Source organism: Phyllostomus discolor, chromosome 2 (genome assembly GCF_004126475.2).
Source record: "Phyllostomus discolor isolate MPI-MPIP mPhyDis1 chromosome 2, mPhyDis1.pri.v3, whole genome shotgun sequence".
NCBI lineage: Eukaryota > Metazoa > Chordata > Mammalia > Chiroptera > Phyllostomidae > Phyllostomus > Phyllostomus discolor.
In genome coordinates this window covers 212,244,402-212,271,968 of record NC_040904.2, presented here as the reverse complement: position 1 = coordinate 212,271,968, position 27,567 = coordinate 212,244,402, and the positions used below count along the sequence as shown (strand labels likewise).

General features: G+C 63.0%; 1 protein-coding gene across 1 annotated transcript; it reads left to right on the top strand.

Moving 5' to 3' along the window:
• The first annotated feature begins 251 nt into the window (after positions 1 to 251).
• RANGAP1 (Ran GTPase activating protein 1) lies at positions 252 to 22,658 on the top strand. The gene is made up of 16 exons (XM_028533157.2): positions 252 to 600; positions 3,108 to 3,257; positions 7,111 to 7,238; positions 10,265 to 10,324; positions 10,870 to 11,049; positions 12,878 to 13,012; positions 13,889 to 14,047; positions 15,019 to 15,132; positions 15,502 to 15,601; positions 15,688 to 15,772; positions 16,629 to 16,815; positions 17,665 to 17,784; positions 19,018 to 19,120; positions 20,255 to 20,343; positions 20,605 to 20,726; positions 21,599 to 22,658. The coding sequence occupies exons 2-16, from the start codon at positions 3,146 to 3,148 to the stop codon at positions 21,666 to 21,668; spliced, it is 1,764 nt and encodes a 587-aa protein (XP_028388958.1). The 5' UTR covers positions 252 to 600; positions 3,108 to 3,145; the 3' UTR covers positions 21,669 to 22,658.
• Positions 22,659 to 27,567: the final 4,909 nt, after the last annotated feature.

The window sequence follows — 27,567 nt, the reverse complement described above, 5'->3', positions numbered from 1 at the left end:
TTTCCTGCTGAACAGATCCAACAGCGTGCGTTGGGCCAGACCAGCTTTCGTCAATAGTTAGGAGAAAGCGCACCTTTCCAGAAGGGCGGGGACGGTGTGCCGCAAGGCATTAAGGGAATTGTAGTCTTTCTGGGAGCTCGCCACAAAATGCCGCCCTGTCGCCTCCCAGAGAAAGAGCCAGAAGTTGAAAAGGGAGGGCGCAGAGGGCCGCCCGCCCGCCCTGGGCGCGCTGCATCTCGGGAAGGTAGTTCGCGGCGGCGCCCCGCCGCCGCGCCGCACGCGGGGCACCGGACTACCATTCCCGAGAGGCCGCGCGCGCGGGGGCAGGGGAGGCCGTCCGGGCCTGGAACAAATCAAATCGAAGGAAAGAAACTGCCGGCTTTCAAAATCCTCCTCCTCCGCCATCATCCTTAGCCGTGCGGGGAGCAGGTGGCGTTGCGAGTGGGGAGAAGAGACGGACAGGCGGGCTGGGCATCGGGACCGCTGGACTCGGGGGCGGCGACTCCGACCGGACCCGACCCGGACCCTGAATCAGCCCCCATCCCGGAGGGAGTACGCGCCTGCTAGAGCCCCCCCACGCGGCGGCGCCGTCTGTTTACGGTAGGATAGGGGTCCCTGTCCTTTCCCTGTCACTTGCCTGGGATGGGGGCGGGGCGGCTCTGGAACTGGACGTGGAAGGTGTGGCGCCCATTGAGCGCTTTCTCCCCTGCGCCTTCTACGGCCAAGTGCGGAGGGGGTGGGGGTGCCGGGCCCCTTCGCAAGTGGGGAAACTGAGGCTTAGAGAGGGTGTCTGGCTCTCGTGCTCGCCGCTGCCAACAGTGGCGTCTCCTTTTAGCGTCGGTGTCAACTGGGGGCGGTGCGCGTCGCCCAGGGATCCCGGGTGCGGCTCTCGCGCTGCCCGCCTGTCACTTGCGGCTGGCACTCGCTCGCATCGCCCTCGGCGGCCGCCTCCCAATAGGCCCACGCTTGCCCAGGGCCTGGGCTGGCGCCGCAGCCCTCGGGAGGGAACCGGCGTGACTCAATGCAAACGCTTCACCTGAGCGATGGGTGTGCATCCAAGAAAGTGACGCCGGAACGGAGGAGGGAGAGGACTGTGCGTGTGTTTACCGTTTGTCTGTGCTCTGCCGCTGCTGCTCTGCAGACTTTGGACAAACGAATTCACCTCTTTGCTGAGTCTAGTGGATCGCGTGTGTACACTGGGCTGAAGGATGGGAGCTCCGCCCGCTGATAAGTTTGTGTGCCTGTTCCGTTTGGAGCCCCCGCCGCACCCCAAAGACACACACCGTTTTCGTAGCCTCAAATTGTTCCTCCCAGAACTGCAAGAGGTGGTGGAGTTTCAGGCTAATTTTTATTCCGCTTCATCCCGTCATTGGAGCATCTTTTAAAAGCCAGACCCTATGCGGCAGATACATTGATCCCGTGGAGTGGAAACGTGTGTGTCACCCTCTCCTCTGCTGGAAACATTCCAGTGGCTCTCCTCGTCACTCGGAATAAAAGCCACAGTTCTTAAAATGACCTTTGTGATTTGGGCGTTTTGTTCATTCTCTTTTCTCAGTTCTTACCTCCGTTCTCCCTTCTCTGTGCCCCAGCCCCGCTGGCCTCCTTGAAGTTCCTCTCTGCCACAAGAGCAGTTAGTTGAGTTTGCAAGAATGTTCTTCCTCCAGGTATCTGCACGGCTCGATCTCTGCTGTCCTTCGATCTCTGCCACCCTTCGTCTTTTTTCCCCCTCTAATACGTCCTCCAACTGTTCTACTTGGAATTGCAACCCCCCCCCCAAAAAAAACTCCTTACTGGCCTCCTTCCCTGTTTGTTTTCCATATCAGATACTGAGTATCTTATTTAGAATACTAAATATCTTGTTTAGAACATGTTTCATGCCAGCAGGGTTTTTTGCTTTATCATTCACTGCTGTACTCCTGGTACCTGCAACAATGTCTGGCACACAGTAATACTCATGAATGTTGAATGAATGGATGCCTCTTTACCCAGAAGAATAATTCATGCCCATTGATAAAGACAGACACACCAGAGTGATAAGGTTAAGACAAGAAGAGGGTGGGAAGCTGGCTGCTTGGGCAGCTATCACAGCAGTATCTTGAGGCTGAGTTGATTCAGGGAGGGAGCAGTCTGGATGGAGGGAGTCTCTGTGCGTGTCTCCTAGTTCTCTCTGCCAAACCAGTCTTCTTGGTCTCACCCGGTGACCTGCCACTTCCCCTTTGGAGAACAGAGTGGTCCTTTCCTAGTCTACTGAGCTGCAGGCTGGAAGCTCCCTTTTTTAGCAACTCTGCCCCTGCTCTATTGTGATGGTGGCTGTTGTGATGTAGAGGCACCTCTAGTCTCCTAGGGATCTCTGAGGTCTGACCACGGTGGGCTGCCTACCCTCCTGGCCTGGGTTGAAACCAGATGTGCGGTGGGCTGGCTCCTGTGCCCCACCCCCAGAACCATGCCAGTGTGGGTGGTGGGGCATCCTCTGGGACGGATGACCTGGATCCTATAGCCATCTATGTCCTGTTTGAGGGGTGGGACCCTCAGACAGAGACCAGCCAAGATGATGCGGGAGGTGTGTGCTTGGGGCAGACTGCTGGCCGCCATGGTCTTGGCACTTAACCGTCACTCGCTGGGAGCCCAGGAACTGGGCAGCTGACATGGCTTTGCTGGGTGTCCCGGCTGGGGCAGGTGGGCGAGGATGCCGTATAGCGGGAAAGTAGTTCTTCAGGGGCAAAACGTGATTTTTCTGTTTTCTTGTCGTCTCATCCACCTTTCTAAAATCATTCCTCCCAGTTTGCAGTTTTCATTTCTCCCCGTCGTGTAGCTATTGGGAAGGTGGGTGAAGGCTCCTGATTGGGTCCCACCCTGGCTCCCCAACTGGGGACCCCAGGAGCCTCCTCCCTCCCGCTGTCTCTCTTTTAAAATGTATTTACTTATTCAATTTTAGAAAGAGAAAATCTCTAGAAAGAGATTTGTCGTTCCACCTATTTATGCATCTATTGGTGAATTTTTGTGTGTGTCCTGATGGGGGATTGAACCTGCAACCTTGGCGTGTAACCAACACAGCTGCCCACCGGGGTCGAGCCTTCTCTCTCTTAGTGAAACTTTGGCCTCCTCAGTTTGCAGGTCTCCAGGGGAGCCTACCAGCGAGCCCAGCATGGCCTCTGAGGACATGGCCAAGCTGGCGGAGACGCTAGCCAGAACCCAGGTGGCCGGCGGACAGCTGAGTTTCAAGGGCAAGAGCCTCAAACTCAGCACTGCGGACGACGGTGAGTTCCTGCGTGGGCTGACCCGAGGGGGGACGGGGAGTGTGGGAACGAGCCCTTCCTCTTGCTGTCCACGGGCTCCTTTGGCTACATTATCATAATCTGTCCTTGCCGCTCTGGGAGGTACCACTGGGCCCATGGAACAGTTGGGGCTCAACGGTGGTTTGCCCTTGAGCACACGCAGGCTTCCCTGCCAGTCTTCATGTTTGCGGTGGGCATTTCTTTCTTTCTTTTTTTTTTTTAAGATTTTATTTAATTTATTTTTAGAGAGAGGGGAAAGAAGGGAGAAAGAGAAGGAGAGAAACATCCGTGTGTGGTTGCCTTTCACATGCCCCCAGCTGAGGACCTGCCCCACAACTCAGGCATGTGCCCTGACTGGGAATCAAACCAGCAGCCTTTCGGTTCATAAGCCAATGCTCAGTCCACTGAGCCACACCAGCCAGGGGTGTGGAGGGCATTTCTGCCATGGCAGCTCAGGCTGGCAGGTGGGAAGGGCCCCCTTATCTCCTGGAAGGGATGGAGACAGCAAGGGACCACCGCGGCAGTCCCAATACCCACCCCTGCCTTCACCTGAGTGATCCCTAAGCTGGTCTGGGAACGCCTGTCACCTTCCCCGGGGCTGAGGCCCTCACAGAGCCGCATTAGGACAACAGCCCAGGCCCTCTCGGGAGGTCTGGTCCGTGCAGCTGCACCTCCCCGAGAGGGCAGGACGCGCCTGTCGGTGAGCAGGCGCCGGCACTGGGGAGAACTGGGAATCCGAAGGCAGACTGTCTTTCCATCCCTGGCCGGGGCTCGGCTGGCCGGACCAACCCTGAGTCCCCTGGCGTTGAAGGCGCCTGTATCGGTATTTGTAAGACCCCAAGGTTTTGGCCCGACCAGGTAAACTGGTCTGGGCTTGCCTGGTTGTCACAGTGTGTGGGCGGGCTCGCCCCCTCCTCGGGGTCAGAGACTACTTCAGCCCTCGGCCTGCCGGGAGCCTGGCGATGCGCATTCTCAACGTCTCGTGCAGGGTCTGAACGTCGACCGACCGTGTTCCTCCCTGCGCTTCCGTTACTTTTGATTCTTACGTCATCCCTGAGGTACAAATGTTGCTATTTTAGACGTAAGGGAAAGGACCTGGGAAACTTAAATGACTGGCCCAAGGTCACACGGCTGCTCGGTCACCGAGCCCGGACTTCAGCAGGGGTCCGGCTGCCTCCCTGTGCGTCCTCCTCAGCAGGCATTCAGCGCCCGGCGGTAAGCGTGGGTGTGCGATTAAATGCCACTCGCTGAACACTGTGTCAGGCGGGGCCTCAAGGGTCACCCAAGCAGTGTCTCAGTTTGTCCTCACAGAAGCCCTGGAGGTGGGCTTCGTCTCCGCTGTGCAGGCTGGAAAGGGAAGGCCGGGAAGGGACTCTGTCTTGGCCGAGAGCCGGCCAGGGCGGCCAGGGGCGGGCAGCGGCCTGAGCGAGGAGGCCCTCTTCTCTCCCAGGAGTCACTTAAGGAGCAGAGAAAGGCCTTTCTGCTTTACATGGCCGAGCGACAGGCACCTGGAACTTGTCATTGTGGGAGGCGGCAGAGAGTGAAAAGAAAAACCCCTGCCCGCAGCCCCGTGGCGTCCGGGTGTTCAGGAGGGACTGGGGCCCGTGTCTGCCCTGGTTTTAAGTCGGTGCGATTCCGTTTGGGTTGCAATGGAGTGAGAGAGGCAGCTCGTCTCTCACTTCCCTGCTCTTCCCAACTGGGTGCACTTCCTGCCAAGGGCCGTCTGTGCTTGTGAGTTGCCCCAGGGCTGAACTTGTAGAAAGCACAGCACCTATGTCGTCCTGTACTTAAGTCCCTTATACAGCAAGGGTGGCCTCCCCTTGGGGCCCTGGCGTGTCTGTTGCTTTGCTTTTAAGGGCCACATAAACATGCCTTGAGCAGCCCTCCTCTCCTCTCGGTGACCGGTGACCGGTGACTGGACAGCCCCTGGATGTTAAGGGGCCCCTTTGGGAACAGGTCTTCTAATAGCTGCGAGGTCGTTCAGCCCTCGCACTGGGTGCCAGCCCCCCAGCAGTCACCCAGGAGAGGTGGCAGGGCAGGGGGGCTGCATGAAGGCCACGGTGGGGCTCAGAAGCAGCATAGCTGGGGGAGGAGCACACGGGTCCTCAGCTTGGGGAAAGCAGCCTGCGGTTTTCCCTGAACTGCTGTGTGGAGTTGCTTCATTCCTTGAAACCTCAGCTTCCTCTTTTATAACATGGGAGGCTCCTGCCTGTCCAGCCTTCCTGGTTGTGAAATGAGAAATGGAAGGTGAACGCTGCTCACCACTTTCTGGCTGTGTGACCTCGGTAGGCATCTGCGTCCCCCTGCGTGTCTCAGCACACTCACCTGTGCCACAGGTGCAGCAGTGGCCCCTCGTCAGACGGTGTGGGGAGCGTGTGGGTCCGTGGTGTAAGCCGCACACGTTGGGGCGGTAAGTGCTTACCCTACGGGGCACTGAGCAGAGGCGGCGCGAGCCCCTTTCCTCACGGAGCTCGCGGCCCAGCGGGCAGACGGTGCTGACAAAGTCACCGAGCGATGGTCAAGCAGTCGTGAGGCCGGGGCAGGATCGCAGCAGGCGCCGCAGGAGCGACTGGGGCTGTGCCGGCTCGGCCCGCTGGGGGCTCGGCAGGGCCCTCTGAGGAGGTGGGGAGGGAGGCAGGGGTGCGCAGGGCCCCCAGCTCAGATGGCTTCTTTGGGAGCTCCTTCCGGGTTGCCAGTCACAGCCTTTCTCAAGACCGTCTGTGGGCTTTGTAGCCTAGAAGGTCAAGTTCGACTTCTGTCTCCCACGTACATATATCTCCATCCCTTCTCTACACGCCACCCCAGCCCACTCCATCCTGTGCCAGCCCGACTAAACTCTTTTGGTTCATGTAGCTGGTGTGTTTTGTTCAGATTATAAAGCTAATACATGCATGTTATAGAATACAGAAACGTGGAAGAAGGAAAAAACTTGCAACTTCATTATCCCACAGCCCAGCGATAGAACTCCTGTTAATCTTGGTACATTTCCTGGTCTTTTTTTAACCCCCAAATGTAGCTGAGTTTTTTCTTCTTCTTTTTTTAAAAACATAATTAAGATCATATTACAGGTACTTCAAAGATTTTACTTATTTATCTTTAGACAGAGGGAAGGGAGGGAGAAAGAAAGGGAGAGAAACCTCAGTGTGTGGTTGCCTCTCATGTGGCCCCCACTGGGGACCTGGCCTGCAACCCAGGCATATGCCCTGAGTGGGAATCGAACCTGGGACACTTTGGTTCGCAGCCCGCGCTCAATCCACTGAGCTACGCCAGCCAGGGCATGAACATTTTCTAAGTCAAACACCTGCGTCGCCGTTCATGATGACGTTAGTGTTACTCTCCTCCAGTGAGTTCGCCATGCCAGCCTCTCCGCTGTTGATGGACCTTCAGGTGGTTTGGAATTTTTCATCATCATGAAACAATACGGTGATGAACACCCCAAACACGAATAACCGAACCCGCCCTTGAAAGGCTCCGTGCCATTGTGCCTGCTGGCCCTCTGACCTGGGTGCCGCTTCCCCACTTGGCCCGGTGCCCGCCTGTCCTGTGAGGCTCCACACACAGCACCACGAGGTGTCCCAAGCCCCGGGCAGCCGGCTGGCCTTCCCCTCGGCTGCCAGGCCCGCTGTCTGTGCCTGGCTCCGACACCTGGTACAGGAAAACCGTCGTGTGGCCGTGTTCCCTGCTGGCCCGCGAGCCTGCCTGGCCCTGCTCTGTAAGCCAGGCCTGGCACAGGGCGGGCTCATCGGAGCCCTTGTGAGTGAGTGATGGGGTGGGGGCCGGGCCCCCTGCCTCAGCTCTTTGCGAGTCTAAGGTTCTCCTCTTCGGTTCTGGGCAGCCAAGGACGTGATTAAAGAGATCGAAGACTTTGACGGCTTAGAGGCCCTGCGCCTGGAGGGCAACACGGTGGGCGTGGAAGCGGCCAAGGTCATCGCCAAGGCCTTGGAGAAGAAGTCGGAGTTGAAGGTGAGATGTCCCGGGGCGGGCAGGTTGGGGACAAGCTTCTGCTCAAAGAGCCACAGAACTTCCTGGGCCCCCGTCTTGTCAGCGGGCCCCACGGCCAGCTCCCCTCCCTCTGGCTTCCCCAGAGCTCTCAGCAGTGACCAGGGCCCCTCTCCCTGTGCGGCGTGTCCATTTGGGTCCTCCAGCAGCAGACACTGAGGCGGCACTACAAGTGCAGCAAGCTTCCTGGGCAACACGTGTGGAAGGTGAAGGGGAGGGAGCAGCACTGGACCGGGAGAGCCTCCGGCTCGCGATGCGGCGCTGGCGCCTGTTGGGAGGGAAGGGCAAGGCATCGGCTGCGAACCTCCCTCTTCCCACGCGCACTCGGCCTGCCTCCGCCTCCACCCCCGGAGCATGGGTGGCCTGACGGAGGAGTCTCGTGTTGGGCGAAACGGCCAGGCCTCAGCTCAGGTACCCGGGTGGGTTGGCGGCGTCCTGCAGCCCGAGGCGGCCGGCCAGCTAACTGCTGCATTCCTCACAGCTGGACGGCAGGCTCTCAGGAAGATCCAGGGGTGCCCCTCCTGTTTTTTCCCAACGTGGGTCCCACTGGATGCCAGGACTTCGGGATGCTCTTTGAGAAAGGAGCATGACGGGCAGCAAGGGCTGACTATGGTCAAAACGTCGGGCAGGTGTCACTGCATGCTGCCCCTGGCGGGATCCCCGTGTGCGTGAGTGCAGTGCGGCCTCCGGGGTGTCGGGAGGGAAAGAGAGGGCCCTGCTTTGCAGGCGGAAGTGGCTGTCTTCATGCACACGGGGCTGACCTTGTGCCCTTGAATGCTCAGAGCGGCCCCGGTGAGGAAGACGCTCCGTTTTGTAAGTCCCGGAGGCCGAGGCTCCGCGGGCTGAGGAAGCAGCCCGGGCTCCCACCGCTGCCGAGTGGCCGAGCCACGGTTCCCACGCCTGAGTCCAGTGTTGCTCCCTCCTGTGGCGCCGGGCGCTTTCGGAAGGGGAAGGGGTACAGTGCTGGGGCCACAGAGAGAAGCGGGGTTTGCCCAGCGACGGCCTGGGGCTGGTCTGGGGAGTGGCCCTTGGTGGCTGTCTCCTGGGGGAGACCAGGAAGTGGCTGTTTCCACTCTCCTGCCTGGGTCGGCCTTTCCTGGAGCAGACGTTGGGACTTTTTCCTACAAAAGAGGTCAGCCCTCCCCAGTGACCTGTGCCCTGTGACCTGTGCAGGGCAGGAACAGAGAAGGTGCGGTCTGGGCCTGGAGGCTGCAGCAGCTGAGCTTTGGCATTCAAGGGCCTTGGGTTCAAGTTGTAGCACCACCACCCCGTCTGTGTGACCTGGCCTTGCCCCGAACTCGGCTGAGTCTGGGCTCCGGGTGAAAAGATGTTCCTCCCTGAGAGGTTGCCGTGTCATGAGAGCTCGGCCTGTGCATCTCGTCGCCCCGTGCAGACCCAGAGCCTCAGGTCACCCACCCCAGCATCTCAGGCCTACTTCTGTGCAGGAGGAGCCCGGGGTGGGGTGGGGGCGGGGCAGGCGGGAGCGGATAGTGTCTCCTGCGACGTGTGCACAAGTTCGATCTTGACAGACGAGAAAAGCGTGGCCCACGGTCACGCACCTCAGGCGTGGGCCGGAGTCCAGCCCCCGCACCGCTCTGCTGCCCTCTTGTCATTGGGGAGGCCTGGAGCCCACGGCAGACAGGGTACCAGGGGTGGAGGGGGGGATTGCCGGCTTCAGCCCACCAGAGCTGGCTCTGGGGAGCTTCGGGGTGCAAGGCCAGGTGTGAGGGGCCCTGGCGCACCGGCCGCGGCTGGCTGGCTGGGCCCTCAGCACCCGTGTGCCGGGGCGACCCACTGAGCAGACCGTGCGGAGGGTCCCCCGAGGCCCCGGTGGGCCAGCGACGTGCTGTAGCTCTCGCACAGACCGGTTCCCTGGTGCTCGGGGGTGCGTTCAGTCCGTGCACACGGAGGGCTGGGTTTTCAGGGGAACGGTGCTCCCTGTGTCCCGTCGTTCCAGGTTGCCCGAGGAACAGCCAGAGCTGCCGGAGTTGGACCCTCGGGGGGGGTGGCGGCTGAGTGGGAGGGGAGGACTGTGCATGTGCCCGCGGTGCCTGACCCGTGCTGGTCGGCGTGACGCGGCCCGGGGCTGCGGCCCCCACCTCTGCGGCGTTTACCTGACATTCCCTTTAACCCAGCTCCCTTCGAAGCCATGGGGAAGCAACCCCAGCCCCTTCTGCTCAGTGTGATGGGGGCTTCGCGTGCAGGGTCCACAGGGTGTTCCAGCTGTGCCCGGCGGCTGCTCTTCCTCTGCTCAGGGGGAAGCGGGGAGGTGGGCGAGACCCGCCAGCCTCCACGGGAGGCCACGCCCTGGGTCACCCCTGGAGGGGGCAGGCTGGTGGGGAGGGGAGTAGAGCGTGTGGCTTCATTGCTGCTGGGTCCCATGTCGTTTACTTTTCTGTTCCTCCGCCGCCCAAAACCGTGTCGCGTGTCGCTGCCCCCGCACCGTGTGGGAAACTGGTGTTGGAAAGGAGCACGGGCCTCTGTGGGCCCAGAGCGTCTCCATGCTCTCGCCCTGACCCCCTCCTGGAAGGCCAGAGGTCGAACGGATGGGGCTCTTCCTGGCACTGCTCCGGAGCCTCCGGGCCTCGCCAGCTTTGGCTGGAGCTGGTCCCCGGCTTTTCGCTGACAAAGGCCAAACTAAGAAGTCTTTTTTTTTTTTTTTTTTTTAGATTTTATTTATTTATTTATTTATTTATAGGGGAAGGGGAAGGGAGGAAGAAAGAGAGGGAAAGAAACATCCATGTGTGGTTGCCTCTTGCATGCCCCACAACTGGGAACCTGGCCCGCAGCCCAGGCATGTACCCTGACTGGGAATTGAACCGGTGACCCATTGGCTCCCAGGCCCATGCTCAGTCCACTGAGCCACGCCAGCCAGGGCCCAAATAAGAAATCTTACAGTGCTCCGTGCTCTGCGTCCACGCGGCGAGGTGCTGCCGACTGACCCCCTCCCTCCGAGGGTCCTGGCTAACTCTCCCGTCTTCCTTTCAAAGCGATGCCACTGGAGCGACATGTTCACGGGGCGCTTGCGGTCCGAGATCCCGCCGGCCCTGGTAAGTGAACACGGCGGCTGCTTCCCCTGCCGCTGGGCACAGGGACCCCTTTGGCCAGGTGGGGCAGCACCGCCCCTCCCCTGCTCCCCAGCTCCGGGTCTGAGCCCCGCCCCATTTCCGCTCCCAGTCTCTGGCGGAGCCTCCTCTCCTCACCCATTTCTCCTGGGGCGCTGCAGTGTCCCCAGCCCCGGAGGGTCCCAGGATTGCTCCTCCAGGCACATGAGTGCTGCTTTATGCTTGTGTCTCGGCTCATGTTTTTCCTGCTGTCTGGAATCTCACGTTTGACCAGCTGATTCTCATCCAGCCTGAGCTCAAACGTCACCTCCTACAGAAAGCCTTCCCTGACCACGCCACAGACGCCAGACCCATTCCCCGGCAGAATTAGGAGCCCCTGCCGGGTTTCCGGCCCTGGGAGTATGAGTCGGCAGCCCTGTGCTGAAGCGGGCTGCGTCTCTGCCGCGTCCCCACCAGCCTGAGGGCCCCCGACACAGGAGCCGCGCCTGTCAGGTGGCCGTGACACTGACCTGAGCTTCCTCTGTGCCCAGATTTCGCTGGGGGAGGGACTCATCACAGCCGGAGCCCAGCTGGTGGAGCTGGATCTGAGCGACAATGCGTTCGGGCCCGACGGCGTGCGAGGCTTTGAGGCCCTGCTGAAGAGCCCCGCCTGCTTCACCCTGCACGAGCTCAAGCTCAACAACTGTGGCATGGGCATCGGGGGTGGCAAGGTGGGTGTGGCAGCCCCCCTGCGCGGCCCCACTGCCCTTCCCCCTCCCTCCCTGCCAAGCCCCGTACGACGTTCGCCTCCGTCTGAAGTGTGTGCCCTGGCCACCCACCATCTGGGCTGGTTGGCCCGTTGTGTTTTCTCTTCCAAGGAGAAAGGTCTCGAGGGTGGCAGCCTGTAGCCAGTGGGGAGAGGAGATGGGGTTCATGAGGGTGGGGTTGCCAAGCAACCATCCTGATTCTGCTGTTGCCAAGGCAACACAGAGGCAGCATTGCACTGACCTGCTGGCTCTGCAGAATGCAGGCTTTGGGTGCCCCTAGCCCTGCTGTGGCCCGGGAACGGCTGGCAGAGCCACCGGAGGCCCAGCTGTGCGCGTGGGGAGGGAGCACGTGGGGGGGAGCCCGGAACGAGACAGCGCAAAGTCCCCTTTGTCCCTGCCCCCGCCGCCCTGTGTCAGCCAGGCTGGTCAGCGTGGGGAGGCCCCTCCTCCGCTCAGCCCACTCCTCGGGAGGAGACAGTTCGTTCTCTTCCTGCTCTGTTCTGGCTCGTTGGGCCTGGGTTCTGGAGGGACCAACGCCGGTCTGGTTCCCGTCTCCCCTCGCCCTGACATTCCAGCCGAAAGTAGAGGAGGGCTGGGGTGCAGGAACTGACAGCAGCTGGAACGTCCTTTCAGAGGTGTGTCAGGTCCACAGACTGAAATCCCCCACCCACACTGCCTGGTGGGGGCGCTGTCGCCGTGTTTTCAGATAAGTAGGCTGGGGCTTCGAGGTCTTGGGCTGAATGCCCTGGGATGCTCGGGACTGATGCGGGATTTGAACCTGCGTCCACGTGGCCCTGTCAGAGCAGCCAGAGGAGCCTGTGTGTGGTGCTAGCAGTGCCCCAGGCCGAGGAGCCACAGTGGCCTCCCCTGCAGAGGTGCCTGTCACCGCTTGTCCCAAGGGGGAGAGCAGGGGCCGCGCTCCCATGCCCGTCTCAGCCAGCCGCCCCCCCCCCCCCCAGCACGACTGGGCAGTGGGCTTCGTGCATGTTACGACCCACGTGAGTTTGAGTGAGCGCAGAACACAGGTGCAGCCCCGTGTGCGGTGTGGCGTGCCAGGGAGCCAGAGGCTCCTTGGAGAAGGCTCCTGTTTTCCCCCCACCGCCTCTCCTCTGCCCAGGAGCTGAGGCTCTGGGGCCGCCCCCAGGCAGCACCGCGAGGGCAGGGGCGCCTGGGTGTCAGGGCTTTGCTCCCAGCAGCTGAGACCCTGCTTTGTGTGGCTGCTCCAGACACCCGCGTGCCAGGCGGTTGCGGTGGGGCCGTGGTCCCGTGGTCCCCTTGGCCAGCTCCCTTACGTCCTGGGGAGCCTGGGAGAGGCCCTGGGAGAGGCGGGTTCTGGCCCAGGGTCTTCCACTTGCGGAGCCGCCACAGGAGGGTGTCTGTCCCCGAGCCTGCTTATTTCAGCTGGGAGGGCCCCGGGAGCGCTCCCGCCTGCTACAGGGCTTGTGACGGCAAGCGGGCTGACCGTGCCCCCCCTCCCTGGACCTGGCTTCCAGTCGGCCACTCAGTGTCGGGGTGTCCCTTCCCACTGGGTGCTGGTCGCCCATCTCTAACACGAGCCTAAACTCCAGGGTGTGGGACCCACACACGAAGCAATAGATAAGAAAGCTCTTTGTAAACCTGAGGGTGCTGGGCGTGTGTGAGGGGGGACCTCTGAGCCTTTGAGCGGTTAGTCGTCCCCACACCCACCACCAGTGGGCGGTGTGGGGGCTGGAGGACCGGTTTAGCCGTGTGGCCGCCCCACTGGGGGAGGGGCTTCCTGGCTAGGCCTGGGCCCTCTGCCTCTTCCCTGCAGATCCTGGCGGCTGCGCTGACCGAGTGTTACCGGAAGTCCAGTGCCCAGGGCAGGCCACTGGCCCTGAAGGTCTTCGTGGCCGGCAGAAACCGACTGGAGAACGATGGAGCCACTGCCTTGGCAGACGCCTTTGGGGTGAGTGGTTCCTGCCCCTCCTGCCCTCCCCACCGACCGTCTTGGGAGTCCACCCAGCTCTGCAGCCTAGCCAGGAGCCCTAGGGCAAGCCTCCTCCCCACGCCAATCCTCGGGGACCGATGGGGTGCAGACGAGGAGACTCTGACGTTCCAGCGTGACGAACGCCATGCCAGAGGAAGGGCAGGGGGTCTGGGGGTCCAGAGGAAGAGCGTTCGATGGTGCTTGGGGCAACCCAGGAAGCCCTCCTAGGGGAGGAGGCATCCGAGATTAGAGCTATACAATGCGCAGTAGTCAGCCCACCAGGAAACTGCCAACAGATAAGGAGACAGAGTGTTCCGGGCAGGGAGAGGGAAGTGTCCAAAAAAGGTTGGGGTACAAAAGGGCCAGGTGGGTTAGGGAAGACCCCCTGTACCCCCGAAACAGGCCGTGGTGTGTGGGGTGTCAGTCATGGAGGTGGGGCAGGAGAGCCCCAAGTCAGGGAGACCCAGTGGAGCTGCGCTATGCAGAGAAGGGCCGTGGCTGAGCACCACACCAGCGCCCAGGGTCCCCCGGTGTGGGGGACCCCTGACTAGGGGACTTGTGCTAGAGCTGTGCGGCCCTAGGCAGGCCACTTAGCCTCTCTGATCCCTAGCCTTCTGGGTTCAGTGGAGACCCTCATCCCAGGTGGGTCTCCCTCACACGGTGGTCGGGGGGTCAGGTGCAGCCGTGCTGAGAGGCGCACTCTGACCTGCTCTGCCCAGGACATTCGCGGACAGGCCCCTGCCTGTGCGGACAGCAGCCCCTCCTCCTCCCTGCATCTGCGTGCGGGTCCCGGACAGGTGCCCGCACCTGGCGCTCCGGGCCCAGCCCTCTGCCCTCCCCGTCCTGCCCCCGCAGATCATCGGGACTCTGGAGGAGGTGCACATGCCCCAGAACGGCATCAACCATCCCGGCATCACGGCCCTGGCCCAGGCCTTCGCCATCAACCCCCTGCTGCGGGTCATCAACCTGAACGACAACACCTTCACCGAGAAGGGCGCTGTGGCCATGGCCAAGGTGAGGCGGTTCGGCGGGGCCAGGCTGGGCCCTGGTGGCGGGGCTGACCGCTGCCTTTGCCAGGAACCCATCAGCAGGCGGCCGTTCTGCCCCCGCCCCGCCCACCGGGCGTGTGCCCCAGGGTCGGGCCGTGCACACGTGCCCAGGATAGGGCGCGTGTCAGGAGCCAGCCTGCGCCCGTCTCGGGCAGCTCTGTGTGTCCGCTCCGCCTTCCTCCCGAGCCGCTCGGGCAACCCCGGCGTTTTCTTGGTCGGTTCTGCGTGTCGAGCCCCTGCCTAGTGCCCGGGGCCCCATGCCGGTCGCAGGCCTCACAGGGGCTGTGGACACGGTGCCTGGCTGGGTGGCAGGGCTCCTGTGTATGAGGGCACCGTGGCTCCAGCGGCACCCCGGGGCCCCCCGAGCCCCCAGAGGCTGGTCCTGCTGCCGCGTGGGGTCAGTGGGGCGAGTGCAGGAGTTCGGGTCACCCTGGATGTCCCAGTCAGACTCGAGGCAGCCTTCCTGGGAGATGTCCCATTATGGCCCGCGGACTTTTCCGGACAGAGTCAGTGGGAGGAAGGTTTCGGGCACAGGGTCCGCACCAGGCAGGGAGGCCCAGGAGCGGAAGGAAGCCTCGCTCCGTGGTCCTGTGAGAGACGACCGGGGTTTGGAGTGTGTGCAAGGGCTGGGGGAGACGAGGAGGGTGCGCCTTGTGGCCTTGCCGAGCCCTGGGGACGTGCCCCTGGAAGCAGCAGGGGCCACGGAGGGTTTTAACCAGAGGTGGACGCGGCCAGGCTTGTGCTCCAGGAAGAGGGTTCTGGCTGTGGGGGAGACGGAGCAGGAGGTTCGCCAGAGGCCAGGGGGCCAGCGGGGGCGTGACGGGAAGGGCCGAGGAGGCCGGGCTGGGTACGGAAGGGGACGGGGTGTGGCCTCGGCTCCCGGGGGGGGGGGGGGGGGCAACAGGCCTCACCCCGGCCTCCTCTTCCTCCCTCCAGACGCTGAAGACCTTGCGGCAGGTGGAGGCCATCAACTTCGGGGACTGCCTGGTGCGCTCCAGGGGCGCCGTTGCCATCGCAGACGCCGTCCGCGGGGGCCTGCCCAAGCTGAAGGTGCCTTTGGGTGGGGGTGTCCCCGGCGTTGGTGGGGGCAGCGGGGGGTCTGGTCTTCAAAGGCCCGTGGGCCCGGGCTCTTCTGCACCCCCCTCGGGCCGTGGTCCGGTCCCTTCTCTCTGAGCCGCAGCGTCTCCGTTTTCAAGATGGGAGTTGGTGGGGGGAGGCCGGTCTCCACAGTGAATGTGGGTGAACGTACCGAGTGCCCGGCTCGTCGCTGGGGGAAGGACGTTTTTGTTGTTGGTGTCGTTCTGTCCATCCGCAGGACAGAGCCTGCCCGACACTCCTTGGGGACACGGAGGCTCCAGACTAGGACCTGGTCTGCAGGCCCACCTCCCTGCCTGCCACGTCCCCTCCTGTTATTTTTAGGAGCTGAACTTGTCCTTCTGTGAGATCAAGAGAGATGCCGCGCTGGCTGTGGCCGAGGCCGTGGCGGACAAGGCAGAGCTGGAGAAGCTGGACCTCAATGGTGAGGAGGGGCAGCCCTAGCCCCGGCCGGCTGGGTCGGCCCGGCGCCCGTCCTGACCCTACCCCCGTTCCCTTCCCTGCGAGCAGGCAACACCCTGGGAGAAGAGGGCTGTGAGCAGCTCCAGGAGGTGCTGGACAGCTTCAACATGGCCAAGGTGCTGGCGTCCCTCAGGTAGGCGCTGTGGGCGGTTGGTGACTCATTTACAGATCGCCGGGTGAGTCCCCGCTGTGTGCCCGGTGCTGTGCCAGGCACGAGGGGTATGAGGTGAAGGCGGTGAGGGTTGTTGGCTCGTGAAACTGCATTCTAGTGGGGCGAGGGGTCAAGAATAACCCAGTTACTGTGTGTGCAGCAGCGGCACGAAGGAGGGCTGGGGGAGTGGTCCCTGGAGAGCGGGTGAGTCCGGGAGGGGCTGAGGGCTGAGCCGGTGCTGACAGGCAAGGCCGGGGGCTGGCGGCGAGGCTGGGGCAGTGACTTGACAGGGGGGCCCAGAGTTGTTCTCAACGTCGGTCTCGGGACTGACTGGAGACGACAGGAAGGGACGGGTGCAGGAGCGGGGGGGTTCCCGGGTTTGCAGGGCCCGGGGTGGGCTGCGGCTCGGGACCGGGGGCCCAAGGACGGGCTCAGGAGGCTCGGGGGGCCGGGGGAAACAATGGAACAGCGTGCCTCAGGGACAGGGAGACCCCCTCCCCCACCCCATATGTGGCTTCCTGTGGCCAGCAAGAGGACAGGGGCCCAGTCCTGGACATCTCTGCCTGGGCGGTATTCCTGCCAGACCCCGGGCCCCCACGGCAGTCCCCCCCGTATCTGTGAGCCGCCAGTGCGTCTGGGGGCTTCTCTATGATGGGGACGAGATCTGGCTCTCGGCCTGGGCTTTCCTAGCTGACGAGATGTGAGTGGCGGGCTCCCTCGTGACCCACTGGCCCCCACCCTGGGAACAGCTGCCCGGCCCAGTTCACAGAGCCAGGCCTCCGGGCCCACGCCGGCCACCGGGCGGGGAGGGTCTGCTTTAGCCAGCTCCCCTCCGCAGTGACGATGAGGGTGAGGATGAGGACGAGGAGGATGAGGAGGAGGAGGGAGAAGAAGAGGAGGAAGAGGAGGAGGAAGATGAAGAAGAGGAGGAAGAAGAAGATGAGGAAGAAGAAGAGCCACAGCAGGGAGGGCAAGCACAGGAGCCAGCCACGCCATCGAGGAACATTCTGGACCCTAATAGTGGGGTGAGCTCCTTGTCGTTTGCAAGGGTCAGAACCCGGTCCCCAGCCCTTGTCCCCACCATCTTCACAGGACCGTGTGATAGGGGTGGAGTTCAAACACAGCGGCCACAAACCGTGCTCGTCGTGTTCGTGTCAGACTCAGTACAGGCGCGTTTCCTCAGAAATGATAGCGTGTGTGGCGCTGCTGCGCTGGGTATAAGACACACGCAAGTACTTCTAAAGGAACAGCGTCAGAGAATAGGCATAAATAGAAATTTTCCCCCACCCATCAGCGGACTGTCTTGCTGACCTCCCTGAAGGGACAGCCGCCCGTCCCACAGACCGGCTGGGACCACGGCCGGCCTGGGCCCCTGCCGCCCCTTCCCTGGCCGGGAGGCTGGTGGAGTCGGGCCTGCCGCCGCGCCCTCACTCCTGGGTGCCCAGACGAAGCTTCTGGAGAACTGTGGGTTGGCCAAACCCCGCTCCCCGACTCTCATTGAATGTGGCTTTTCCAGTTTTACGGAAGCATTTGGACAGATCGCCAGTGTTTCTCAATGTTCCGTTTTCCCCGGGCACCTCCGGGGCTCACTGGCGGTGCTTACGTAGGCTGGATCCCAGTTCCCGGTGGGCCCACGCTAGTGCCCTGTGCCTTTTGAGCCATTTCTGGGGCATGGAGTGGGCCCACGTGGTCTCGCCAGGCTGTTGGGGTCCCAGGGGGCTGGCTTGTGCGCCGGGAGCCCGCCGGGCCGGCGCCTGGGGAGCCGCACCCGAGTGGGAGGGAGAACTCTGGACTCCGGGCAGTGGGCGGCACGTGTCCTGGGCGAGGAGCCCGGCGTGGACCTCTGCAGCGCCGCCCGTGTCGCCCGCCCTCAGGAGCCAGCGCCCGCCCTGTCCTCCCCGCCTCCCGCAGACGTCGCCGCCTTCTTGGCGCTCCCCTCCCCGGAGAAGCTGCTGCGCCTGGGGCCCAAGAGCTCCGTGCTGATAGCCCAGCAGGTAGGAGCCCTGGGCCGTGCACCCGCACGCGCTGTGCCTGCTGGGTGGCCGGGGAGGAGGCAGGAGCGGAGCGCAGGGGACTGGGAGGGAGGCCGTCTACCTCGGGGTGGGGGCGCTGCCACACGTGCCTCATTACTCGCAGACAGGCAGACGAGTGGGGGCTGCTAGCACACTCCCCTTGCAGCGGGGTCCCCACCCTCCAGGCCTCGGACCGGCACGGGTCTGGGCCTGGTAGGACCCGGGCCACACGGCGGGAGATGAGCTTGAAGGCAGCTCATCTGAGTCGTCCCAAACCCATCCCCCCGCCCCCACCCCTGTCCCTGGGAAAATTGTCTTCCACGAACCGGTCCCTGGTGCCAAAAAGCTTGGGGACCTCTGGCTTACACACACCCCTAGGCTTCCTTCTGCATGTTCTGTAGGACCAGCTGCTTCTAGAACAATCTGCTGCCCAGGACTCCTGTGGCCGGCTCAGGTGTGTTGCAGGGAGGCGGCCCCTGCTCCAGCCTCACTTGGCTATTGGAGAGACAGTTCGGTCATTCCGTTCTTCCTTCACTCACTCGTTCATTTATGCTGAGATGGTCATCACACACGTGCTGTCCGCTGGGCACACTTCTGGGTCCTTGCTCGTGCTTCTATCTAACGCCCTTGGCAACCGGAAGTGGGGACCCTGTTGCTCTTGCTGTCCAGATGAGAACTCTGAGGCCCCAGGAGGTGGTAACCAGAAATGAAGGGTCCCGCCCTCAGTGGGCTCCGAGTTTCCCTCACGTGTGGCCTGTCTTCCTTTCTCGCGGTAAATGGGGTTGCAGGATACAGCCCTGCCCTTGGCCCGCCTTTTTGCTCACTGGTTCGTCCTTTTCCTGGGTCTGTAGAGCTCTTTTCGCGCCCCGTGTCGTTTCGGGGCGCCCATGTTATGCCCACTTCCCTGTGATCGGGACCGTGGAGGCGAGCTCCGTGGCATTCTGGGTATCCGGGCTAGATTACCAGGAGGGGTCACTGAGTCACAGGGCGAACCGCTGCTCAGTCACTCGCTCCCTGTGTGCTGCACGCCTGCGTGGGCCAGGGCCGGGCCGGGCCCTGAGGGGGCGGCGTGGGGTGAGGCAGGACCTGTCCTTGCCCCACCGAGGCCCACGTCGTGCCCGGGCTGCTTCGGGGCAGCAGCGGAGCCCAACGAGGCTCCCCTGCGGGCGGAGGCCCGGCCCCCTGCTGACCAGCCGTTGCCTCCTGTGTCCTCAGACCGACACGTCTGACCCCGAGAAGGTGGTCTCCGCCTTCCTGAAGGTGTCCTCTGTGTTCAAGGACGAGGCCCAAGTGAGGGCGGCAGTGCAGGACGCAGTAGGTAACGTGGGCCGTGGGTCTGGGGTGGCTCCTGTCTCTTGGCGGCCCCGGGGCTCGGGGACGTTCCCAGCGGCTGGCACGCCTCCACCCCAGCCCTGCCTACCCGTCCCTCTGTCTGGCTCTCACTTGTTTTCCCGTAAACGGGGAAACCGAGATGGTTCGCAGAGCTGCACAGCCGGGTGTAGTTAGAACTCGGGCAGGAGGCGTCCACCACCCTCTGGAGGGCCGGCTAGTCACAGCCCCGAGGCCCTTGTGCAGGCCGTCCTCTCAGGGGAGGGCTGAGGGGCACCGAGCCCCTGCAAGTGGGGTCCCCTCCACCTGGAGGTCCCTGGCTGTCCCCATACCTTTCACCTGGCTTTCTGGGATCTCTGGTCCCCCAGCCCCACCCCAAGCCCCGCCTGACTTCCTGTCCCCACCTCGTTACCTCCATCAGCCTTGCACCTTGTCGCCGTGTGCCTGAGCCTTCAGGGGTGGCCAGGTCCTGCTAGGCAGAGGGGAGGAAGGGCCTGCGGGTGGGCCGCACGGCGCAGGGAGAGGGTACAAGCTGGAGCTGAGTGCGGGCCCTGTTCCAGGGTAGGTGCTGAGGCAGGAGGGCCCGTGGGAAGTGAGGCTGGGCAGGCAGGGGAGGGCCAGGTTGGAGCCTCCGGCTGTGCTCCCTGAGGTCCCAGCCCCGAGGGCGTTGGTGAGAACCAGTTACCCTGTCTCCCAGAACAGCCCAGCACCGAAGCGAGTGCCGCGGCGGCCTCTGTAGGTTTCCGCCGCTCTGCCCCACCTCTGCCCGGCTGTGCTCCCGCACCTGCACGAGCGGCCGAAACCTCCCGGGGAGGCCCGCGTCACTTGATCTCCGCCCCAGCTGTGCCAGGGCCCCGGGCCCATTTTACTTAAGGGGCCAGGACAGGGAAAGGCTGAGGAGTCCCAGCTGGTAGATGGCGCCCTTCCCCTGGTGCTGGCTGTGCCCTCAGCCTGGTCCCTGTGTCCACATCCCACTGCCTGTGTCCACATCCTGAACAGCGCAGGGGCAGGCCCCAGGCCCCAGGCCGCAGCGTGGGTGGGTGCGGGGCGCTGCAGGCCCTTCGGCCCGTGGCCAGCCCTCCGGTGCAGTAAGCACCCTGCCCCTGCCGCCTCTGCCCCGCAGATGCCTTGATGAAGAAGGCCTTCAGCTCGTCGTCCTTCAACTCCAACGCCTTCCTGACCAGGCTCCTCATCCACATGGGTCTGCTCAAGGTGTGGCTGGGAGGAGTGGCAGCCGGGGGGGGGGGGGGGGGGGGTGCACCGCCCGCCCCTCCCACGTGAGTCCTGCTGGGACCTGTCACCCACGCTGCCCTGGGCCTGGCTCTGCTAAAACAGCCTTGGTCTTCATGATGGGACTTGGCTTGACCTTGGCCATGGGGCTCTCTGAGCAGGGGCTGTGGCTGGTGGAGACCTACAGTCCATCCCCCAGGGGACCTTGAAGCTCACCTTCCAATCAGTGTGTTTCCCTTGCAGAGTGAAGACAAGGTCAAGGCCATCGCCAACCTGTACGGCCCCCTGATGACGCTGAACCACGTGGTGCAGCAGGACTACTTCCCCAAGGCCCTCGCGCCCCTGCTGCTGGCGTTCGTGACCAAGTGAGTGTGCCCGTGCCCGTGCCCGCACCCGGCTGAGGCTCCCCTGGCCTGTCACTCGGGTTGGTGAGAGGCCCTCGTGCCTCCCAGGCTCTTGGCACCGTGACTGGTTGTCACGCCTCCTGTGTGGCCACCAGCCCTGTGCCCAGTTGAGGACACGGGACTCAGACAGAGCCTTTCTCTGTGAGACAGGTCGTGTCCCACCCCACGGTTTCCAGAGGAGGAAGCCCAGCTCGGTTAGGAGTTTCCCCCCCACCCCACAGGCTGGCCGGGGCTGTGCTTGGCAGCGTCCCTGAGTGCAGTTCTGTGTCCGTTCCCACAGCAACCGGGCCTGGGGGCTGGCCCGGCCCTGCTGGTCTTCCGCAGCCACAGGCCCTGCCCTGGGGACCAGAGGTGTGGAGGGCTTGTTGTTGTCCTGGAGGGTCCAGGGCGTGGTGGGCACCGGCCACAGCCAAGAAATGAGGAGCCTCCAGGCCCTGCCTGGGCGCCCCGGGTGGGTGGGGAGGCCTGTCCCCTGTCCTCACAGGGGCCCAGTGTGGCCCCAGCTGGCCTGGCCTTCCTCAGCCTCAGTCTCCCCATTTGCCTGACCAAGAGGTTGGGCAGAGTTGTCTCCGGGGCTCTGACCAGCTGCAGTAGCAGTGAGTCCAGCGCCTTGGGAGAGAGTGGGGGGTGGGTGACGGGGGCGGAAGAGAAATGAAGTGCCCCCCCCCCCCCCCCGGCCAGCACGTGAGTCTCTGCTGAAGAGCCGCTGTGCACGTCAGACAAAGGGACTCTGGAACGTTCCTAACCTCAAACTCGGCCCCTACCCCTCTGCCGCGCACTGAGCTCCGGCCCCCAAGGTGCTAGCCCGCCCACTGACCCCTCTCTCCCCGCAGGCCCAACGGCGCCCTGGAGTCCTGCGCCGTCGCCCGCCACAACCTGCTGCAGACGCTGCACAAGGTCTAGACCCAGACGCGGAGCAGCCTCTCCCGACCCTCAGCCTGGGCCAGTGACTGGGGAAGGGACTCGGACGAAGGACTCTGGCCAGAGCAGGGAGGGTCTTTGTCACATGTGTCGTGCTGGTCCCAGAGTTTGTGTGTCGGTGTGGTGTGCGTGCCGCTGTGTGCTTCCTGCCGGGGCTTGGGGTCACTGACGTCCGCCTGCGGGGCCGGCCCTGGGTCTCTGGAGGGGAGCTGGCCCCGGCGGACGGGCTGCGAGCTGCGCTGCCATTGCAGTCGCGGCCACCTGAGGGCGCTGTGCTCATCTGGGCCTCAGGCTCCTGGCTGTGGCTCTTCCACCCACTTCGCCTTCCTTGCCCTCCTAGGCTGGACCAAAGCCTGGGGCGTGCTGTCCATGCACGTGGTCCCCGCCCCAACTTCCTGTTGAGGTCGGGCTGCACTCCAGCCTGCTGGGGCCTCTCAGTCAGCCGCTGCCTCTGCTTCTTGCGAACAAGCCCTGGTCCTGCAGCCACCACGGTCCCCGCTGTGCCCCCTGCTGCGCCGATCCCCCAGCAGGGGAGGCAGAGACGGCCACGGTGGAGCCGTGGGGTGGTCAGCAGAGGGCGAGACCCTGGCGCCCATGCCATGCGGGCAGGACAAGAAGCCCGTGGGCAGGCACAGGGCAGCCTGGAGCCGGAGGTGCTTAGCGGTGCTGGCTGCAGACCCAGTGGGCCCTGCCCGGCCGCCGAGGTGTCTGTGCCTGGCCTGGGGCCGCACCGGAGGGGCACCTGGAGAGGCCCCGACCTGTTCTCCAGCCCGGGGGGCAGGGGCAGGGCCCACTGCTGCCTGAGCTCCCTCCAGGGAGCTCTCAAAGGACCTGGGAGGCGCAGCGTGGGGACGGATGGGCTCACAGTGGCCGCCACCGCCCCAGTTGTCCTGCGACTCCCATGCTTTCCCCTGTGCTCTGTGTCTGGGCTGTGCCCGAGGCTTCTCGAATAAAGTCGTGTGTGGCAACAGTAGAGGCTGAGGAACGTCACCTGAAGGAAAGGGGCAGGTTTCGGGCCTCGGTCTGTGAGGCGCCGTCCATCTCGCCAAGAAACCCCTGTGCCGACCTCGTGTCTGCACTGGGGGCAGGTTTCCCACACCGAGGCCAGATGTCCTTCGTGTGGGCGTGCCGGCTCCCCGCCGCCAGGTCGGGGGGCTGGCAGGGACGGGATCACCCCGCCCTGTGGGAGGCGGGAGGGGTTCTCCCTCTCCAGGCAGTAGAGGTCCTGGGCAGGGTCCCTTTCACTGGCACAGCCCCACCTCACCGGTCACCCCGTCTTTGGGCCACAGCTTCACGGTCCCCGCACTGCTCCGTGCCCGGACCTGGCTGGGCTGGAGCCCGGGCAGGCTGCGCCACAGGCCCTGCTCTCCCCACGGTCTGGGTGCCCTGGGTCTGGCTGGCAAGGTCACTTCGTGAGGGTGGGGGTCCCGGCGAAGGAACGACCAGCTGGGGAGCCCCTGGCGGGTGTTGGCCCGGGGCCCGGAACGGAGGACACGCCGTGAGGGTCTGCTCCACCGGGTGGGAGGACAGCCCGGCCGGACCTCCTCACCGCACACCCGGAGCCTCCGCAGGAGAGAAGCGGTCCCTCCCAGGTCTCCCAGGGCAGCATTTTCTTACCGGCTGCGGACCACCCGAGGGGCTTCTTCCTTGGCCAGGTGGCAGAGGAGGCGTCTTCCCCTGCTCCCCCCCACCCCCCACAGGGCGACGTGGCGGGAGGCAGGTGGGGGCCCGGCCAGCGCCGCCCCCGTGCCTTGCCAGGCTCCATCCTGAGTCCCGGGGCCGCAGCCGCCTCTGAGGAGCTCCCCGTCCCGGGCAGGAGACGGACCGCCGTGGCCCACGGCGGGGACGGTGGGCAGTGAGGGCAGGGCAGCCTGCAGGGTCAGACGTGCAGCGGGAGGGAGGCTGTGGAGGCAGACGAGGTCGCCGGGGCTCCGGCCGCTCGGCCTGGTGGCAGCAGGATCTCTGGGGAGATCGCTCTCAAGGAAACCCCAGCTGACGTTTTGAAGAGGAGCCAAGGCTTGCTCTCTGTGACACTGCCCCTGCACACCAGCACGTTCTCTGGGGACACCAGGAAGCCTGCGTCCCAGGTTTCCGTAGCGGAAGATGACGGAAGTCTTCTTGGGCGTCGAATGACTGCTGGCAGGAACCTCGCTGCCGACCTGGATCCGGGACGGGTGCCGCGTGGGCGAGCCCAGGCTCCGTGGGGACGGTCCCTCCAGCACATCTGTCCTCGCGGTCTCGGGGGGTGGCAGGTGAACGGGCCCCTGGGTTGAACTTGTATCGGGGACAGTTTTCCCCACTCTAGGCGGTGCTGAACAGCACACTTTAGCTTTGCCTGTGTGTGGAGAGACCGGGGAACTAACTTCTAAACCCCACACAGTAGACGTTGCTGCACGTTCTGAGCAAAAACAGGGAGGCCAGAGCAGAAACAGGCTCGAGGTTGAGCAGTGGCCCATCCAGGGTGCTCCGGCCCAGCTGTCCTTTTCTCTCGGCCCCAGGCGAGCGGGTTCCGACTGCCCTGGCCCCTCTCACCCTCCAGACCAGCTCGGCCGCCAGGACCCCTGACCAGCTCCAGGTGCAGGGAAGGGCTGGGAAGCCTCTAACTCTGCTTTCTGAGAAAGCTGCAGCCTTTGGGATTTCCCCAGACTCCCAAAATGCTCCCAAAAACTACAGACAACCCTGAGCTTGAACAGGCTGCAGGCCCGTGAGCACTGAGTTTTGGGATCTGCAAGATCACAGACGCACTGGCCTGGGACCCCTGCATGCAGAGAGCCTGCTCAGCACCAGGCTCTTCCCACGAAAGGGAAGGCGACCACCAGCTCGGGGGGCTAGACCACCAGTTCTGGTCTGAAACTCGGACCGGAGGAGCCCAGGAAGCCTGGCCGGGGCGCTCCCGGCAGCACATCCCACCAGCGAGAACCTGGAAACGACTCACGGACCAGTGCCGGGAAACGGGCCGAATGCAGAGCGGCCCCGCGGAACAGTTGGCCACGGTGACCACGCGCCAGCTAGGGTTACGGGCACACCACGCACACCACAGGTGGCTGCCCGGCAGGCTTGGGTGGAGACAATCCCAGCGCCACACCATTAGCAAGTTAGCGGCTACCTAGGCGTGTGTGTGTGTGTGTGTGTGTGTGTGTGTGACGGTGCTGTTACCAACACAGGAGGGCTAGACCCAGCATTATCCCAGCATAGATCCCAAGTAAAGTTAAGGCAGGCCATGGAAAGAAAGCAGTTACAGTGTTTATATTAAAATAACCCAGAATACTTGGTTCCTAAAAAGTAACAAAGACAACTCAATAGAAAAATGAGCAAAAGCCTAGAATGAGCACTTGACAAGAAAACATGACAAGCTGCTTAATTTCGTTAGTCTTCAGAGAAGCGCATGCTAAAATCACAATGTAATACCATTGTATCCGCACTGGAATGGCTAAAATGCAAAAGACATCCCCGGCTGGCGTGGCTCAGAGGACTGAGCGCAGGCCTGCGAAGTTAAAGGTCGCCGGTTCAATTCCCAGTCAGGGCACGTGCCTGGGTAGCAGGCCAGGTCCCCAGCTGGGGGCACATGAGAGGCAACCAAACCATGTCTCTCACATCCGTGTTTCTCTCCCTCTCTTTCTCCCTCCCTTCCCCTCTCTCTAAAATAAATAAATAAAAATTAAAAAAAAAAAAATGACACCAAGCACTGGTGAGGAAGCAAAGCAACTGGAATGCAGGGACACCACCAGTGGACATGTGAACTGGTGCACCCCCCTGCCCCCCACGTTGGGGATCCAGCAGGCTCCTTGGAGATGAAAATAAGCGAGTTCTAAAACGAGCGATTCCACCAGTAGGTACGTGTGTCTACATACACCCTCACAAAGACGGGTTGTGATACGCTCGTGAAAACAGCGTGCACACCTGGTGTGCAGCACCTCCTCGTAGCCCTACCCTGGACACAACGCAGACGCCCACCAAGAGTGGGATGGATAAGGGTTGTGGCTCGCTGAGGCAGAGGTGGCCGTGGTCTGCCCACGCGGGGAGGGCCAGCTCGGTGTCGACAGAGGTTAGGACGGCCAGCGGGTGATGGTGGACAGCAGACCGACTCCAAGTTGGCCCCGCTGCATTTAAACGTTCCCTGCGGGTGGCACCCCCCCCCCCCCCCCCCCCTGCATCTGGGGCAGACTGCTCTCCGCCCGGCCCCACGCCCCGGGGGCGGTGTGTTTACCGAAGGGAAGGCTGCCCCAAAAAGGAAAGGAACAGATTAAGAAAACAGGAATCAGGTGAGCCTCACAGACACACTGTTGAGTGAGGAGAGCTGGTCCCCGAGGACGTGACTCTGCTGGTAGGGAGTTTGCTGGGTGACGTGGCGCGTGCGCAAGGCTGCGTGCGGTGTGGCGCGGTTTCTGCTGAGAAACCAACCCGACCCACATGAAACAGTGAAAGACGCGATTTCATCGGAACCGTTAGAGATACATAAGTGTTTGCTGTGACTGGATGAACTAGTTCACCGAAAAGGCACGTGTGCCCAAGCAGGTAATCACGTGTATACTTTTCGCAATCTTGTAATAGCAAACACTTGGAGGGAGCGGAGACTAATTAAGTAAAATTGCTCCGGCTGGTGTGGCTCAGTGGCTTGAGCACCGGCCTGTGAGCAGACAAGTCATGGGTTCAGTTCCCAGTCAGGGCTCATGCCTGGGTTGCAGGCTGGGTCCCAGATGAGCGCGCGTGAGAGGCAACCCGTCGACTGGTGTTTCTCTCCCTTTCTCCCTCCCTTTCGCTCTAAGAATAAATAAAATCTTTTAAAAATCAAGTAAAATTGGCCCTGGCTGGCGTAGCTCAGTGGATTGAGCTCGAGCTTCGAACCAAAGCATCACTGGTTCGATTCCCAGTCAGGGCACATGCCTGGGTTGCAGGCCACGGCCCCCAGCAACCGCACATTGATGTTTCTCTCTTTCTCCCTCCCTTCCCTCTCTAAAAATAAAATCCTTAAAAATTTTTTTTAACTTAGTAAAATTGATACATTTATGCCACGGAATACTATATAGCCATCAAAACGAACCAGCGTGACTAAGAAGCTAGCGCCCAACACTCTGACGCCAAGGAAAAGACCAGAAGTGCGGAGAGTTGTATGTCTAGTGCTGGACGACGTGTGTAAAGGTGTAATCACAAAAGGAAAGGACAGAGTTAATCGTTCTTGAGCACCTACTATGTGCCAGGTGCCCACCTTCATTCCCACAGCAACGCTCTGAACTAGGTGCTAATTCCGTGTTTTCCTCACAGAGCAGGACACGGAGGCTCTGTGAGGCCCGGCCCACCCAGGGGCCCCCACCCAGGGGCCCCCAGCCCTCCAGTCCCCTCCCTGCCCGGCCGCCCTGGGCCTCCGCTGCCCGGGCCGGTGCGTGGCAGGAGGCCCTGTAACTCCAGCCGTTGCTGGAGCCCCTGCCCGCCCCTCCTTCACCTCAGCCTCTGGCTGAGCCGCCCACAATGCCTCCCATTCAGCCCTGTCCCCACCGCCAGGCCCGCGGGCAGGGAGGGGGGCTCCCGCCGGCGTCCAGACGGGGACAGACACAGCTTTCCCCTTGCGCCGCACCTCCAGGCCGCACTGACCCTGGGAGGCGGCATGGCAGGGTGAGTCTTCGGGGCCCGGGGTGGGGGTGGGGGGACTGGGGAGGCTGAGGGGCCAGAGTCGAGCCCCCACCCCTCTCCAGGCCCTGCCTGGGCAGAGCTTCGCCAGGGTCTCCTCGAAGGGGGTCCTGAAGAGAGCGGTGCGGGGGGACGCGGCTGCTTCCGTGGCTGGTCCCTCGGGGGCTGTCTGAGAACTTGGCAGCCCTCTGAGCCTCGGGAGTTTGTCCCTGGGATCCGCCCCCTCCTCCCAGCTGCCCCCCCGCCCCACCCCAAG